Here is a 16,269-nt window from a genome sequence, read left to right as displayed (position 1 = left end):
CTGGGAACCAGCAAACCGGCTCAGGCTCAGTGGGAAAGGGTGTTTGCTGTTAACCCTAAAGACCTATGTTCAACGCCCAAACACACATGTTAAGAACTAATTTCCACAAGTTGTCCTCTGACCTCTACATGAGTGCCCACACACATGTACACAAAGATAAGTAAATGTAAAAATAAATAAAGTAAATCTCTAGACATATACCATGGCATGAGTGTGCACATGCACACCCACACCCACACTAAATAAATAAATGTAAAAAGAAATGCAAACATCTGGACTTACAGAACTGAGATAGGCCAGGTGTGGTGGTGCACACCTTTAATCCCAGCACTCGGGAGGCAGAGGCAGGTGGATCTCTGTGAGTCCAAGGCCAGCCTGGTCTACACAGTGAGTTTCAGGACAGCCAGGGCTATGTAGAGATACCCCATCCCAAACAAACAAACAAACAAACAAACAAAGAAGCTATGAGGACGCAGGCTGGAAATCTGGGTTACCACGCTTTCCAGGCGACCCCAGGCTCCCCGATGCTATGAACCAGTGGTCTAAGGGAACGCTCATGGAGGCCTGCACTCTCGCTGATTTAGCCCCACAGCTTTCTCATCAACCCCAGCTGAATCCCTAAATCCCTCCAAATTCATTCTCCACTGAGCATAACAAGGAGATTGGATGGATGCCCAAGGGCCCTGCTGGTCTAAAGGTCTGTGAAACTGCAGAGGTGGAACAACAGCCAACACTGTTCCACAGACAAGATAGAGTCAGTCATTTAATCCACGAGCATCCATACTCCTAGCAGTGTTCTGTGCATGTATCAATGCATGACAGAAAATTACTTTTTAATTAAAAGGAAAAAAAAACCTGCAGAGGAGGTGGCTCAGCAGTTAAGAGCACGGGCTGCTCTTCTAGAGGACCCGAGTTCAATTCCCAGCACCCACGTGGCAGCTCACAACTGTCAGTAACTCCTGTTCCAGGGGATCCTACACCCTCACACAGACATACCTTCAGGTAAAACATAAAATACAAATAAATTACACACACACACACACACACACACACACACACACACACACACACACACCTGCAATATTTCTGACAACAAATTTACCGAAAACTGTAATTTGTAAACACTTCTGTGTTTTCTGAAGGGGCTTCAGGACTTAGGGTCAGAAGGCAAGCATATAATACTAAATGTGATTCCCTATAAAATTAGAATGTTTGTACCTCCATTATATCATCTCAGCAACAACGTTGTTAGCGTTTCTTTTTGTTATTAGCTTTTCTAGAAAATCTAATTTCATCTAATCTGTCTCCTCAGTTGTTGCTTTAACCTAACTCCATCCTTTCCTGAACCTTGTACCCTACCACGCCAACTCAGGGCACTGAAAGGGTTTGCCACAGAAGCATTCTGAAGCAGTGAGTTTAAACATCCCAGTTAAGAACTTTTAAGAAAAGACAAACAGTTGTGATCTGACATTCACGTCTCACTGCCTCGCAAGGACAGGAGATGGCGCCATACGGCAGAGGAATGTCTCGGGTTTGGTGGGCTTTGGGCCAGGTGCGGGGTGAGCCCAGGGCTTGGGAGCGAGAAGGGAAAAACCCAAACAAAGACTCGGGAGTTTGAGAAGAAACTACCTGGAGGAGGTCGAATAACTCAGTCACCTTTCTCCTTTCTCCTCTTTTCCTTCCCCCTTTTTACATATTCCCCTTGCACCTGCTCCAAATCAACGCAGCTAGAAAGAAAGCAATGTGTTCACAGTAACGCCAAAGAGCCAAACAAAAAGTCAAGTCGGAGGAGGGCAGTTCTTTCTCCCTCTCCTAGAAACCAGCCTTTGTTCGTTTGGGGGACTCGGAACTCCCGGACAGGCTGCTTGCTCGGGGAGCCGAAGTGTTGACTAGGAGCTAAGATTTCTTTTATGAAGCAACGTTCAATCATGTAGGCAAAGTCCCCCAAACGTCCAGCACCGACTGCTGTCCAGAAGGAATCCCACGTTTTAAAATTTTTAAATTCATAGGTAAGCCGGGAGGTGGCGCCAGGCGAGACGCACTTCCTGCCTGGGAAGCTGAATCTCGGTCGCAGATGCTCCAGGGGAGCTCCGGCCTGACCCGGTCATTCTATCCCAACCCCTTCTTTCCTACCTTGTGAAATATGTATCTGCTCTCCCTCCCCGACCCCACCTCCTATAACTTCCCCCATTCCAAAGACGTCTTAACTTAAATTTTACATCTTTTATTCTTCCTAGATGGGATGGATGGAGCTTTGGAACGACTTCAAGACGGAAACTTTTCTATAGGGGATGAAGAATTCGCAAAGCGATGAAAGCATAAAAAAGGTTACATAAAAAAACAAAACAAAACAAAAAATCAGGCTTGCTCTGAAGCTTAGTCACGGGACAGAAAAGCGCTCGGAGCTCCTGTCTCCGCAGGAGTGATGACCCAGCACATGCATTATTCTGTTCATTTGGCTTTTATCCTGTGCCCTTGTTTGGCTTCGGCTCCCTTTGTTTTGGCCATTTATTGCTACTTGTTAGGAACCAGGAGGGCAGAAAGACCTCACGTAGGTGCATGCCCTAGGCTAGTGAGCGAAGGGTATGGAGGAGACAGAGATTTCACCATCTGGCTTGAAATTATCTGTGGTTTTCACACTCACTAATGAGGGACTTAGGATGTACATTCCGATCGGGATTTCTAGTCCCGTGGGGGAGCGCTCAACAGCTCACATTCCTGAGACGCCACGCAGCCTGCATGCTCCACTGGCTCACTGCACCGTGGCAGGTTTCACTCGGTCCCGTTGGACCTGCAGCGACCCTTTGTCGGGTGGGCGGGAAGCCCCGGGACCCCCTCACCCCGCTGGTCACATGGCCTCTCTCTGGCCCCTCCCCTCTCTTTCTCTGGAGTCCCGCCTTTTTCTCATGGTGACAGTAATTGTTTCCACAGTCACCCATGGCCCCTCCTGCCCAGGCCTCTCTGCTAGGGGTCAGTGTCCTCTTCAGTGACAAAAGGCGCCCTAGATCTGGGCTCCCCGGGGAGGGAGGTGGCTGGGTCTGGTGGTTAGAATGCTGTCTCTTCCTGGTGCTGACAACCCCTCCCCCGCTGTGCACACAAATGGGCTTTATACGACAAACAAAACCGCACCCCCACCCCAGGCCACGCAGGCACGTGGACCTAAGGAAGGGGGTGGGAAGTGACAGGCACCAGAGAAAGCACGGGAGACCAGTTCCCCTCGCCCCACTTCTTGGTCTCCACAATCCAGATTTTAAACCCCGACTTCCCACTCCCCACCAGCGAGCGCCCTGGGCCCCCAACTTCTGTTCTCCAATCTCCCAAGTCTGACTCCTTTCTGGTCCCAACCAGCTCAACTTCTCTTGGGTTTGGAAACAGGTTCCCCGCCAGCTGTCCCACACCACCCAGGGATGTGCTCCTTAGGCCGGCGAGAACACATTGACCTTGGAGGTGCAAGGGAAGGAAAGGTGCAAAACCCCCCTTCCCTGCCGGTAGAGTTCCAGGGGACACCCATCTCAGCGGCGGAGGGAACGGCAAAGGAAGAGCTCCCGCCTGCTGGGCTCCTGAACCCAGGCCAGGACGCTCCGCGGGGCCATCCTGCATGCCTAATCCGCTATTTAAGGAGCTAGCTGCTCTCCCGCAGCCCCGGCACCACCCCCCTTCTCACATACACCGGTTCAGAGCCACCTTAAAAGCCGGAGGCAACTGTCGAGTTGCTGGCCAGTAAGTGGTGTAGTGACTTCGGAGGGACAGACAGAGAGCTGAGAGAGGAAAACAGAGAGAGAGAGAGAGAGAGAGAGAGAGAGAGAGAGAGAGAGAGAGAGAGAGAGAGAGAGAGAGAGAGAGATTGATTAATTTATCCTGGGATCCAGAAGTTCGTTCTAACCTGAGGAAAATCAAATCCCTGGAAGCTCGCAGAGACAAGAAGAAAACACGCCAGAAACTCCTCTCTCTCTCTCCTTCCCCACCTCTCTCTCTCTCCTAGCTCCCAAACTCCTGGCCCCCCGGGTGCACCGCTGTGGAGATACTATGCTGTTCTTCGCTCTCCTGTTAAAGGTGACTTGGATCCTGGCTGCAGACGGGGGTAGGTACAGCTGTGTCTGGGTTAATGGCCACGCCATGTGTACTTAAGTGGGGGAGGAGAGGTGTAAAGGGAAGCCTAGGGGTTGGGGAAAAGGCATGGGGCTGGGGGTGGGGTTGGGGGGGAGAGTATGGAGGAGAGCCCCTCTATTCTTTTCCTTTCCCTCTCTTGCCCAGCTATTGCTGCGGCAGGGGAGAACTAGCAGGGGCCAGCCTGTGAACGCTCACATGTGTAGGAAACTTGGCCAGCTACAGTTCTCTGCAGAGCCCTTTTCCTACTGCCCTGGTCCCAGGCAGCGCTCCTTTGTTTATGCACTCTGCTGGTTAGGGAGAGCGGGGGTGCAAAGTCACACGTACTACAAGGCTGCCCGCTGAGACCCCGATGCCCAGCTGATAGATGATAATCCCACTACCTGCCAAGGTGCCCAGAGAAACTAGCCAATTGGTTCCATTTCCCTGAAAGTATCACGATGATAGACTGAGTTACTAACCCTTGGTCACCAGCCCTTTACGTACAGTGTACTTTCAGGAGTGGGAAAGAGAGGGGAAGGCTCCGGAAACGGTGTTCCTGGAGTCCAGGAATGCTTCAGGCATGCCCACAGCTTTTTTGCTGTTGCTTGTTTGTTTCTTTGTTTTTGAGACAAGGTCCCCTGGAGCCAGAGGGTAGCTCACTATGCAGCTGAGGGTAGACTTGCTTCTGCCTCCCGTCTGCATCACTATGCCTGGCTTCTACATTGTTTTTTGTGCTTCCCACGTCGCATTCAGTATCCAGCACGCAGTAGGTGAAGGATCATTTGTTGGAAGAACTAATCGGGAGGAGTCTCTAGAAAGCAAGAGGCGGCAGGAAGCAGATGGGACCAAGGGAACCAAGTGAAAACTGAAAACGGAGAGTCAAAGTTCTCTGTTGAGAAGAAACGGGGAAAGAGGAGAAATAGATACTAGAGTCAGTGCAGAGCATTTAACAGGAAGGGCAGGGCACCTTCACAAAGCCAGGGAACTCTAGCTGTTGTAGTATCCCACAGAGATAGTGAATGAGAGGATGCCTCCAACCCCATTTGGGCTTTGTTGGTTTTGTTTGTTTGTTTTTGAGACAGGGTTTCTCTGTGTAGCCCTGGCTGTCCTGGAACTCACTATGTAGACCAGGCTGGCCTCGAACTCACAGAGATCCATCTGCCTCTGCCTCCTGAATGCTGGAACTAAAGGCGTGCGCCACCATCTCCTCCCACTTGAGCTACATTGCAGAGTCTCCTGAGCTGAGGAATGGGCCAGCTGGACAGACCAAGGATGAGACCTAAAACATCTTACAAGTCTGAGCAGTTAAAGGAATGAGCTGGGCATTGTACCACATGCTTGTGATTCCAGCCCTCAGGAGGCTGAGGCACCGTTGTCCCAAGTGCGAGGTCAGCCGGGACCACATGCTGAATACTGGGCCAGTATGGACCACAGAGCAAAACCTTGCCTCGAACAACAGAATAAGTAAAGGACTAATAAAGACGAAAAGGAACTTGGGATTTTTGTCCCCCGGTTCCTAGATTTAAACAGTACAAGCCAATCTACAATTAGATTTCCTTTTCTCCTCAGAGCAGGTTAGCCATGGAGGGGGTGTAGTTAGATCCACAGACCCCCAGATTTTTAGCCAGAGGCAGAACTGCATGAGAGCCTGCATGTGACCCGGCTGGCAGCTCTCCTCTCCACACACAATGCTTCACTTTCATCCCGTCCTTGCCAGCCCGGCTGCCTTGCCCACCCACCACCCTCAACCTAGAATAGACGATCCCCTGCCTCCTGCCTCCTCGTTGTCTGAGAGTTCAGGAGCCGAGGTTCCTGATGGTAGGCAACTTCCCTGTAGAGCTAGTAAGACCAGAAAGGAAGGATCAATCCAAGTCCTGCGTCTCCACGTGGTGCATCACGGCAAAGGGGACCCTCCTGCCATCAGTAGTGCCGCCACACACCGAACGTGTTTCCGTCCTCTTTTGTTCCCTGTCCTTCCGAGCCCTCTGCCCACACCCTTACCCCACCCCACCCCGATCTTCTAAGTGTTACACCAACTGGCTCCAGCTGGAGAAAAGTAAGGGTTGGGCCGCCTGCACATTTGGATCCAGGTTAATTTTAGTCTCTCGGCGGCGTTATCTCTGGCCGTTGCCCCTCCCTCTTTACTCATTAACCCGGGGCACAGCCTGGCTAGTTGTTTTAAATAGGACCCCCGACCTTTCCACCGCGGTGGTGTCCAGTTTCAGGGCTTCACTTGGGAAGTGCTGGAGTGGAGGGGGAGAGAACAGAAAAGGAGGGGGGCCCCGCTGGAGAGAGTGGAGAGCGGAGGGAGCCCCGGGCACTGCTCCCGGCTGCGCACGCTCCGCACGCTCCCAGCTGCGCTGGCCACAGCCCACATGACTCTCTCTTGCAGGTCACCACTGGACATATGAAGGTGAGAGCAGAACTCCAGATGGCCCGGCACACCTTTCACCCTGGGACCCCCTCACCTGACTCGGAGACTTGTCCTGGGGAGGAGGAAGAGCTTCCCACACTAGCCCCTGTCTTCTGCGCGACACCACACTGACACATGCCCTGGGGTTTGCACATGTGGCTGCTAGACCCTGCTCTAACCATTAAATCCCACGTCTGCTGATTCAGCAAAAAGGCCAATGAGTCCGCCGTCAGTCTGTGTGGGAATGAAGCAGCCTGGGTGGGGAGAGGCGCACTGCACTGCGCTCAGCGGCCATTCTTCTGGCTTTCTCCCCAACAGCCCTACCCCCCACCTGTCTGAAACTGGACAGAGCGTGAGGTCAGGAGGAAGAGGCTGGCGGGATACTATGACTCTAGGGACAGTGGAACTCAATCCCTTTGAACGTCTGATTAATGACCTATCTGCAGTCAAAGCAAGGTCCGGTGTGAGAGCAAGGAGTGAGTGATAGAAAGGATATCTGGACCCCAAGACTACTTGACAGGGAGCAGTTGTTAGGGTCAGCTGTCCCCTCGAATTCTACCTCCCCGGGTATTCCAGCTTTCTGTTTCCTCTTCCCCCCTTTCAAGCTGCATTGTGCTCAAAATCCAGGTGAGTGAAAGCTACCACTCTCCCACTAATTAGGGTAGCTGGAGAATCACCCCTGCTTCTGGGGAGGCCAGGGGCGCTGCAGCCTAGAGTGCAGTGGGGGTTCCCACCTCACCCAGCCTTACCCAACTGGGTGGCGAGAGCAGAGCAGATCTCTACCTCCACTATATAACATGCGCAGTATGCGGGGGTGGGGGTTGGGGTGGGGGGACTGTGGGCTGGCCAAATGCCCATGGTAACTTACTCCTCCACCAGGCCCACATGGTCAGGACCACTGGCCAACCTCTTACCCTGAGTGTGGAGGCAATGCCCAGTCCCCCATCGACATCCAGACGGATGGTGTGATATTTGACCCTGATCTGCCTGCTGTACAGCCCCATGGATATGACCAGCCTGGTAGTGAACCTTTGGAGCTATTCAATAATGGCCACACAGGTAAAAGACCTTACTCCAAGTGACTGCAGGCTCTAGCTCAGATCTTAAAAGAGCCAGAGGAAATAAGACCCCTAATTTGCAAAATCTTAGAATACGCCATTAATTAACATGGACAAACGAGGTTCAGAGCTGGGCAATGGTGGTCCACACCTTTAATCCCAGCACTTGGGAGGCGAAGGCAGAGGCAGATGGATCTCTGTGAGTTTGAGGCCAGTCTGGTCTACAGAGCGAGTTCCAGGACAGTCAGGGCTACACAGAGAAACCCTGTCTAAAAGAGATTCAGGCGCTTGCAGGCAAGGCGGGATTGAACGTCTATGATCAAGTTCAATGTGTAGGAGAGTGCTGTAGCACTGACTAATCATCAGCAGAGAGGCCACCCTGTCAGAAAAGCCACAGCCTGTAGAGGAGCCAGGCAATTCTGGGAGGAGAAGGAAGAGAAGAGTCAAGTGTCCCAAGCGGTGGCAGGTGGGGTGGGGACTGTCCACGTTCCCCCACCGACCCTACCTTGTTTTCCTCACAGTACAGCTCTCCTTGCCCCCTACCCTGCACCTGGGGGGACTGCCCCGGAAATACACAGCAGCCCAGCTCCACCTGCACTGGGGCCAGAAAGGATCCCAAGAGGGCTCGGAGCACCAGATCAACAGTGAAGCCACAGCCGCAGAGGTACCGACTAGGACTCGGAATAGAAAGGGCGCCGTTCCATGTCCCTTCCATTGATCTTGGAGAAAGGATGGGGCTGAGCCCTTGAAAAGTCAGATTGAGGGGAGAAGGCAAAGCTTTGGGGGCAGAGCCTTGGGTTGGGGGATTGAGGTGGTGACCTAAGTCAAAGCCCTGGGGAGAATGAGGAAGCCCCAGGTAACTCGGCCCCCTTCTTCCTCCCCACAGCTCCATGTGGTCCATTATGACTCGGAGTCCTATGGCAGCCTGAGCGAGGCTGCTCAGAAGCCCCAGGGCCTGGCTGTCCTAGGCATCTTAATTGAGGTCAGTCCCCCCTAGCCCTCTCAGGTCTCTCTCCGTTTATGTACACTCCTCAGGCCTGCTCTTTGCCGGCCTTTCTGTACTATTTAGCCCATGCACTCTTACTCCAAACATGCTTGCTTCTACCATACGCTCCCTTCACAGGTGGGTGAGACTGAGAATCCAGCTTATGAGCACATCCTGAGTCATCTGCATAATATAAGACACAAAGGTGAGCCCTAAAAACCTGCAGCAAGAACTCAACCGCAGAGAAACTTTCGAAACCTGACCGAAGAGGCTTTGGGAGCAGGCCGTGGGTTGGTAGTGCACTCTGCCTAGAGGAAGCCGGTCCAGGAAGGTTGACCATTGCTCTGTTCTCCCCAGATGATGTAACCTTCGTGCCTGCCTTCAGTGTGAGAGAGCTGTTCCCCCAAGAGCTGGAGCAGTTCTTCCGTTACAACGGCTCACTCACAACTCCCCCCTGCTACCAGAGTGTCCTCTGGACAGTCTTCGACAGAAGGGTCCAGATGTCAATGGGACAGGTGAGTGGTGGGGAGGCAACGAGCTACTTTAACTTGAGACCCTTGCCCAGGCCCCAGAGTGACTTCTACACTGCTGCTCCTCAGTTAGAAAAGCTCCAGGAGATGCTGTCCTCTACAGAAGAGGCGCCCCCTGAGCCCCTCATACGGAACTACAGAGTCCCCCAGCCTCTCAACCAGCGGACGGTCTTTGCTTCTTTCACCCAAGGTGACTCGCGGGGCTCAGAAGAGGTGGGAAACTGAGGAACTCAAGGCATGAAACAGTCAAGCCCTGGGCAGAAGGCGGCCGAGGGCGGGTTCTCAGACTTTAGACTGGGAACCACTCCTAGCCATGAATGCCCAGGTCATTTTCCAGGTGTGTAAGCAGAGCTCCCAAATGGGAAGATGTTCGGAAACTCCCCTAACCCAGGTTTTCTTCCTCTACAGCGGGGCCATTGTACACCACAGGTAAGACAGCCCCGGATGGAGATATGAGGGGCCTTGGTTCCCAGCAAAACTGGAAAGGCTTGGTGCCTGTTACACTGGGCTGACATCTTTATCTCCCCAGGAGAGATGCTGGGTCTAGGCGTGGGAATCCTGGCTGGATGCCTCTGCCTTCTGCTGGCTGTTTATTTCATCGCTCGAAAAATTAGGTGAGGTCCTCCTTTCTACCCCTGCAGTCCTTTACTTTGATTCACTAGTATTCTCAGAGGCTGGGCAGCAGTGGTGCACACCTTTAATGCTCGCATTTGGAAGGCAGAGGCAAGTGGACCTCTGAGTTCAAGGCCAGCCTGGTCTACAGAGTGAGTTCCAGGACAGCCAGGGCTACACAGAGAAACCCTGTCTCAAAAAAACAAGCCGCCGGGCGGTGGTGGCGCACGCCTTTAATCCCAGTACTCGGGAGGCAGAGCCAGGTGGATCTCTGTGAGTTCGAGGCCAGCCTGGTCTACAGAGTGAGTTCCAGGACAGGCGCAAAGCTACACAGAGAAACCCTGTCTCAAAAAACAAAACAAAAAAAAAAAAAAACAAGAACAAACAAAAAACTGCATTCTCAGCTGGGCATGGTAGTACACACCTTTAATCCCAACACTTGGGAGGCAGAAGCAGAAGGATCTCTGTGAGTTCAAGGCCATCGTGGTATACAGAGTGAGTTCCAAGACAGCCAGAGCTACATAGAAAGACACCCCGTCTTAAAAACAATATAAAATGTCTCTGGAGCTATGGCTCAGTTGGTGGGGTGCTTGCCTAGCATGCACGAAGCCTTGGGTTTGACCCCTAGCACCACATTAAACCTGGCATGCTGGCACACCCTTGTCATCCCAATACTCAGAAGGGGAAGGAAGGAGAAAAGTTAGGGTCATAATCAGATACTTATTTCCTGTCCTAATCTTCACTTGGGACACTAGTCACTCCCATGAACCACTGTTTATCCTTCCAGGAAGAAGAGGCTAGGAAACAGGAAGAGTGTGGTCTTCACCTCAGCACGGGCTGCCACAGAGGCGTAAGCTGTCTCAAGATGCCATGGACGCCTTCCCCTTATACCTGTTAGAGAGCCTCTGTAAGGGGGTGCAGGGACTGAACTACCAGTAGTAGGCAGACACATGCCCTTCTACATACCACCCCCCACTCATACACCAGAGAAGCCAGGACCCAGTTCTTCAAGGAAAAGCGGAGCTGTTGGCCTTTCAACAACAAAGGTTGGGAGATCCCTGTTTTCATGTTTAGCTATGAAGAAGCTGAGGATAGGCCCTGATGTCCCTCACCTTACAGTTTCACTGCCCCTCCCCTAGACACACGTCGTGGATTTTTTTCTTTCCTCTAGGAAAAAGAGCTGCTGCTAGGATTTTAGTTATTTTTTTTTGCTCAATAATGTTTGAAAACTCAAGTTTCTGACCTTAATTCTGGTCTGTCTTTTGTGCCTTTCAAGGGTGGGCGAGTTCCCCTGTCCTCTGGGTGGTAGAGACAGACACAGAGAAGAAAACTGGGGGATTAACTCCTTGTATCCTATTCCTGGACAAGGAGGAATCTACTTCTGGGGAAAACTAACTCAGTTTCTACACGTTAAACCACCAACCGATGCTTCTGATACTACACCAAAGCTACCATGGTGAACACCGGTTGCCAGGCTGGGGAGGAGGCTGGACCAGAGCCACCAGGGGCTAGAAATCTCAATCCATTATCCCTTCTCTTGAAAGCCAAGTTCCCCCACAATTATAAAGTCCTTTTTATTAGTCAAAATCACAATCACCTTGATTAAAAGGATGGGATATCCCACCCTCAGCAGAAAAATGACACAGTGATAGAAAACCTCCCCAGCCCTCCCACACCCCAATTAAAAACTAGAAAAAATGTCTGCCCTCTTGGCCTGCATGCCATGGTAGTCTGACTCCTCCAGGGGCGCTGCCATGGAATGGACCGACCCCCAGAGCACCCTCCACTTCACCTTGGGGAGCGGAGGGGTGCTGATGGTCACGGACGTTAAAACACGAGTTCCAGTGGTACCAGTTCCCAAACATGCACTTCCTTCCTTTTCCCCAGGGCCTGGGACCAAGGGGAAAGTGGGATAGAAATGAGCCATGATCAGCAGTTTCAGGAGCGAAGTACAGCCCCACAGAGGTTCGGAAGCTCCCAGGATACCTCCTCCCCCACACACTTAAAAAAAAAAAAGGCATTTCTGGGGTCATTATCATACCAAAAATGGTTCCTTTCAGACCTGAGAAAAAGACCAAGATGTCCAGTCTGGGCAGGAGATACTGGAAAACTGAACTCATCTACCCTTGAGCCTCCGGTAACTTCGTCACCAGGGCCATGGCTAACCTAGGTCCCTTTTCTTGGCAACCTGCACTGTCCAGAACTGGAGATGGAGAAATACAGGAGGAGGTCGGGAGGGCACCCCAGGCCCAGGGGTCCCCCCCATGCTCCCTCAGTCCTCGGGTGGGATGCGCAGGGCAGAATACACCATCACCCGACTGTCCTCCTGCCGTCGGCCTGCAGAGGGGAAGCGGGGTGAGTCATGGGCAGGGTGAGCGGAGCACTGACACATGGGGAGACCTGGACAAGGGGCTCCCCAGGTGGTGGGGAGAAACACAGATTCAAACCCACCAGTCCCTGACGGGCTGCACCCAGGCTGTTCCTGATAGAGCTTAGAGACTACAGGTCACAAATGGACAACGCCAAACCCGGAAGGTAGCGGGACACATCAGCGAGGAGACGGAGGACGTGGGCAATAGACCCGGGCTAGGGCTGGGTTCAGTCATGGGCAGTGGACAGGCAGATGGGATCTGTCGGGCGATCAGTCCAGGTAGTCAGTCCTTACACGAGAGGCTGCGTTGGATACTTCGGAGGGAGCCTCCAGCTGTGACGAACGCCCAGAGCCCCATGGACACAGTGACTACGTAGATTGGCAGCAGGCTGGCCTCATACCAAGGGTTCAGGAATGTCTGAGAAGGAGGAGAGAAAAGAAGTGAGCTTCTCTCCCCCATCGAACCCCAACACTCACTTGGTGCCTCTGACCGGATCTCCCCCAGACTTCAAAGCACCAACATCTTGTAGCTAAGGGAGCTTTGGATTGCAGATTCCCTCAAAGGGCTCAGCTCCTCCTATTCACCTCGGGCCTTCTGCATTGGTCTGACTAAGCATGTCAGGCTCCTCCCCAGAGCAGGTGGCCTAACTGGTGTGGAGGTGACAGGACCCAGAGACTCACCTCTCTGCCTCCACCCAGGTAAGTTAATGATATGAAGTGAGAACACCTACCCCATCCCACTCACCATGAAATGGTTTCTCCCTGACTCTGGCCCCTCCCTATCTCCGACTCACCAGTCCTGAAGTCAGCAGGTGACTCCCAACTACCAGGCCCAGAGCCCAGTACCGTCTCCTCTCACAGGCATCAAAGAACACAACTCCCCAAAAGGTATGGAGCAGGATAATGGCTGCTGTCAGAAAGGCTGCAGGGAGGGAGATGGGGAGGAGATGCGTCCCTGACCTTCTCCCAGCCTCCTGAGATGCTGAGCCAGAGGAGTCTCCCAGGGAAGGTCAGTAAGTCAAATCAGGGCCAGGGATGGACGGGGCAGAAAGTCCAGGTTAGAAGCGAGCCTTACCTGAAGTCAGGAAGTAATAGGGTGAGTCTCCATGGATCCCAACCACACCTGGCCCAAGTGCATCGGCCAAAATATTGATAACAGAGAAGACACCACTGATGATACCGAAGGACAGACCAGAAACTGGGGGGAAGGGAGATTCTCGTCAACATCCGAGATCACCACAGCATCCTTACCAGTACCTCCTTCCCCATGCCCAGCGGAAATTCTGCCATACCTACAACTCCCTCCAGACTGCCTCTCCTTGGATGTCAAGTATGAAGAAACACACTTAGCACATGCGGAGGTTTAGATTACCCTGAAAGGGGAGAGGGGGGTGTCCGACCCCTCCTCTGGTCCCTCTCCCTCGGCTCACCATAGGCCATCTGGCGGATGGAAATGGGTGATCGTCCGTCCTCACTCAGCGATGCTAAGCCCTCATCTGCCTTCCTGGGATAAAAGAGAGGAAATATAAGGGAGGGCAGGAACGTTCCCTTCCCCCTAAGACCCTCCTTTAATGCCCCGTACTCCAACCACCATCCAAGCGCTGGCCCGCTTCCCACTATTCACACCACTGTCCCCTCTCCCTTCCAGACCCCACCTTCTCCTTACTTAAGGAGCTTGTAGTAGGCAAAGCGGAACACTTCCTGTAGAAGGACAGAAACAGCAGCACCAAAAATCAGGAGGCCATACTGGAGCCGAGCATCTGATCGGTCTGTCACATGGACCAAGATGAACCAGACCACAGAGGCCAAGAGCAGGGAGACCAGCCAGAAAAAGGCTCTGAGGAGACACAAGGCAATGAGAGAGGCACGGACAGGGGCAGCCAGGAAAGTCAAGGAGGGAACCAGCCAAGGTTGCAGCATGAAAAGTGGAAGTTAGACTTCCGGATGGTCAGGGAGACAGGGACCAAACAGGATAAGTGTCTCCACCAACAGACTCCGCTGTAGGAATCTGCAAGCAGCGGAAGGGGAGGAAATCTGGTTAGAGTCTTCAGTGCGATGGGAGTCGGTGTGCGGGCACGGACCGACAGGCAAGGTATCCATCCATTCCTGGGTCCTCGCCTGGCCGAGGTCAGCACAGCCCCCTCACTGGTCTCGGCCTTGGGCCTTCTCTGACGTTGCCGGGAGGACTACAGGAGGAATCTGTGAAATCCCTGGAAGGCGGAAGCCGACTGCGGAAAATCGCCTAAACCACGATTTGATCCTGGCCAACCTGTTCCTACTTCTGTCCCCCAACTCAGGCTCCCATGCTCGCCCCGGTTCCTCCAGCTCTTTCCTGTATCATCATTTTCTCTACGCTTGGCCCCGTCTCCACCACTCGCTACTCACCCCGCGACCAGGATGATCACCCGCAGCGGGTCCCCAGCCACAGTGATCAGGAAAAGGGCGAAGGCTGGGCCGAACGCGACGAAGGTGCACCCGAAAAACACAGCAGCCCCCATGACTGGGCAGCTGGGGGCGGGAGGGAGCCCCGGCGGCCGAGGGAGGCGAGTGGGAGCAGCGCGCCGGGGGGCGGGGGGAGTCCGCGCGGGGCGGCGACGCAACCCCACGAGGGGCGCGGTGCAATGTCACCCCCGGACCCCGGGGAAGGGGAAGGGGGGGCGCCGAAACCCCGGACGAAGGTCCGCCCGACCTCCTCTACGGAAGCCGAAGAGGGAACAACCCCCGGTCGCTGCCCCATGGCCACCTCCCATCTAATCCCCACCCCCGGAAGGCCGATGAATACTTGATGGGGCGGAACTGCAGAGGCGTGGTCGTGGCAGCACGGCCTTCTGGGAGTTGTAGTCTCCCAATTCTCCGAACCCTCGACTTGGTGCGGAACAGTGGGGTCGGTTCTGGGCCCGGTCAGGGCAAGGATTCCTGGGTTCTCTAGTGCCTTGGCGACAGTTTCTTTTCATTACTCTGTGGAGAAGGGTGATGACAACTCTATTTCTAGAAGAGCTTTGGTGGGGGAAAGATCCTGTTTGCATCTAGAGACAAATTAAAAAAAGAGGCCAGGATAGGGATTGTACAAAGATAGGGACGGGCATTGTTCTTAACTTGAATTAGAGGAAATGGCCCAGAGAAGCACCCTAAGGAATCAAAGTTGGGCTTAAAAACTGGAGCTCTTCGGCAGTCTCGCATAGGATTATGTGGCACAGTCTGTCTCGGTTGAAGACTTCACCAGTATTCTATAATGACAGAATCGGAGAAGCAAGAGGAGCCAGGAGAGAAATGTTAGGAACAGGTTTAGAAAGTCCAGGAGTCAAAACGCAACTGGAGCAAGGAGACAGAAGGGAAATGACACCCCACCCCCACCCCAGCCGCTTAGTTCCTTTGATGTCATACTTCCTCTATTTATATTCTGAAAAATAAACTTAAGTGGTGTCTTTTCCTTAAGCTGGGGAGGGGGATTTCACATTAGAACGATCTCATCATTTGTATGAGGACAGATTGGTCCTTAGGAGGATGCCTAAGCAAAGGAATCCTACGATAGGATCAGATCTGGAAAACTGTTTTTGAGAGTGTAATCAAAGCAGCTACAAACTACAGAAATTGTCTGAAGAAAACCAGGCTTCCCTGGAGTGGTTTTTTTAATTTTCTACATGTGTGCCACTCATACAGAGGATGTCTTACACTTCTTTTTTCCCAGGAAATTCTGGAAAGAAACTGAGAAACAGGTTTGTGCAAAAAGACACCAGGCACATCTTGCCCCATGGTTAGGAGGGTTAAGAGGATGGGAGCATCCTGGCCAGAGTGTCCTGCTTCTGAGTTCAGCAGCCTGAGTTAGGGGAAATAGGAACAAGACAATTCTTCTTTCACTTCATGAGCTGTCAATGGGGCATCTCCTGACTAGAGAGAGCCGCCTGTAAAACTGTGATTCCACAGACACTCATGTGTTCCAGGGACCCATCTTAGATGCTGAGCAGATATGTATTACATATGTGGGATTTCTCCAGACAGGGTTTCTCTGTGAAATAGCCCTGGCTGTCCTAGAATTCACTCTGTAGACCAGGCTGGCCTCAAACTCAGAGATCCGCCTGCCTCTGCCTCCCAAATACTGGGATCAAAGGGCCGCAACACCACACCTGGTATTTTTTGCTTTTTGACTGTCTTGTGAGGTCTCGATTGCCTAACAGACTAAACTTAGTTCATTATGCCTAATAAATATGCTG

General features: G+C 52.7%; 2 protein-coding genes across 4 annotated transcripts; one reads left to right on the top strand and one right to left on the bottom strand.

The window, feature by feature from the left end:
- The first annotated feature begins 2,308 nt into the window (after window positions 1-2,308).
- Ca14 (carbonic anhydrase 14) lies at window positions 2,309-10,935 on the top strand. 3 transcript variants are annotated; one of them, XM_076574586.1, is made up of 12 exons: window positions 2,309-2,327; window positions 3,983-4,081; window positions 6,482-6,502; window positions 7,382-7,561; window positions 8,082-8,224; window positions 8,447-8,542; window positions 8,684-8,750; window positions 8,903-9,060; window positions 9,145-9,265; window positions 9,484-9,504; window positions 9,605-9,689; window positions 10,475-10,935. In XM_076574586.1, exons 2-12 carry the CDS (start codon window positions 4,027-4,029, stop codon window positions 10,539-10,541), a joined length of 1,014 nt encoding a protein of 337 aa, XP_076430701.1. In that variant the 5' UTR covers window positions 2,309-2,327; window positions 3,983-4,026; the 3' UTR covers window positions 10,542-10,935. The 3 variants fall into 3 exon arrangements, with proteins under 3 accessions (XP_076430701.1, XP_006982622.1, XP_042135459.1); XM_006982560.4 differs by lacking the exon at window positions 2,309-2,327 and adding an exon at window positions 3,024-3,720; XM_042279525.1 differs by lacking the exons at window positions 2,309-2,327; window positions 3,983-4,081; window positions 6,482-6,502 and adding an exon at window positions 6,821-6,958.
- On the bottom strand, window positions 10,099-14,812 carry Aph1a (aph-1A gamma-secretase subunit). The gene is made up of 7 exons (XM_006982561.4): window positions 14,444-14,812; window positions 13,725-13,895; window positions 13,489-13,562; window positions 13,134-13,256; window positions 12,853-12,980; window positions 12,353-12,476; window positions 10,099-12,024 (listed from the first exon to the last, which is right to left on the bottom strand). Exons 1-7 carry the CDS (start codon window positions 14,554-14,556, stop codon window positions 11,960-11,962), a joined length of 798 nt encoding a protein of 265 aa, XP_006982623.1. The 5' UTR covers window positions 14,557-14,812; the 3' UTR covers window positions 10,099-11,959.
- Window positions 14,813-16,269: the final 1,457 nt, after the last annotated feature.

This window comes from Peromyscus maniculatus, chromosome 6, assembly GCF_049852395.1.
Source record: "Peromyscus maniculatus bairdii isolate BWxNUB_F1_BW_parent chromosome 6, HU_Pman_BW_mat_3.1, whole genome shotgun sequence".
Classification (NCBI taxonomy): Eukaryota; Metazoa; Chordata; class Mammalia; order Rodentia; family Cricetidae; genus Peromyscus; species Peromyscus maniculatus.
This window is presented reverse-complemented; position numbering and strand designations above follow the sequence as displayed.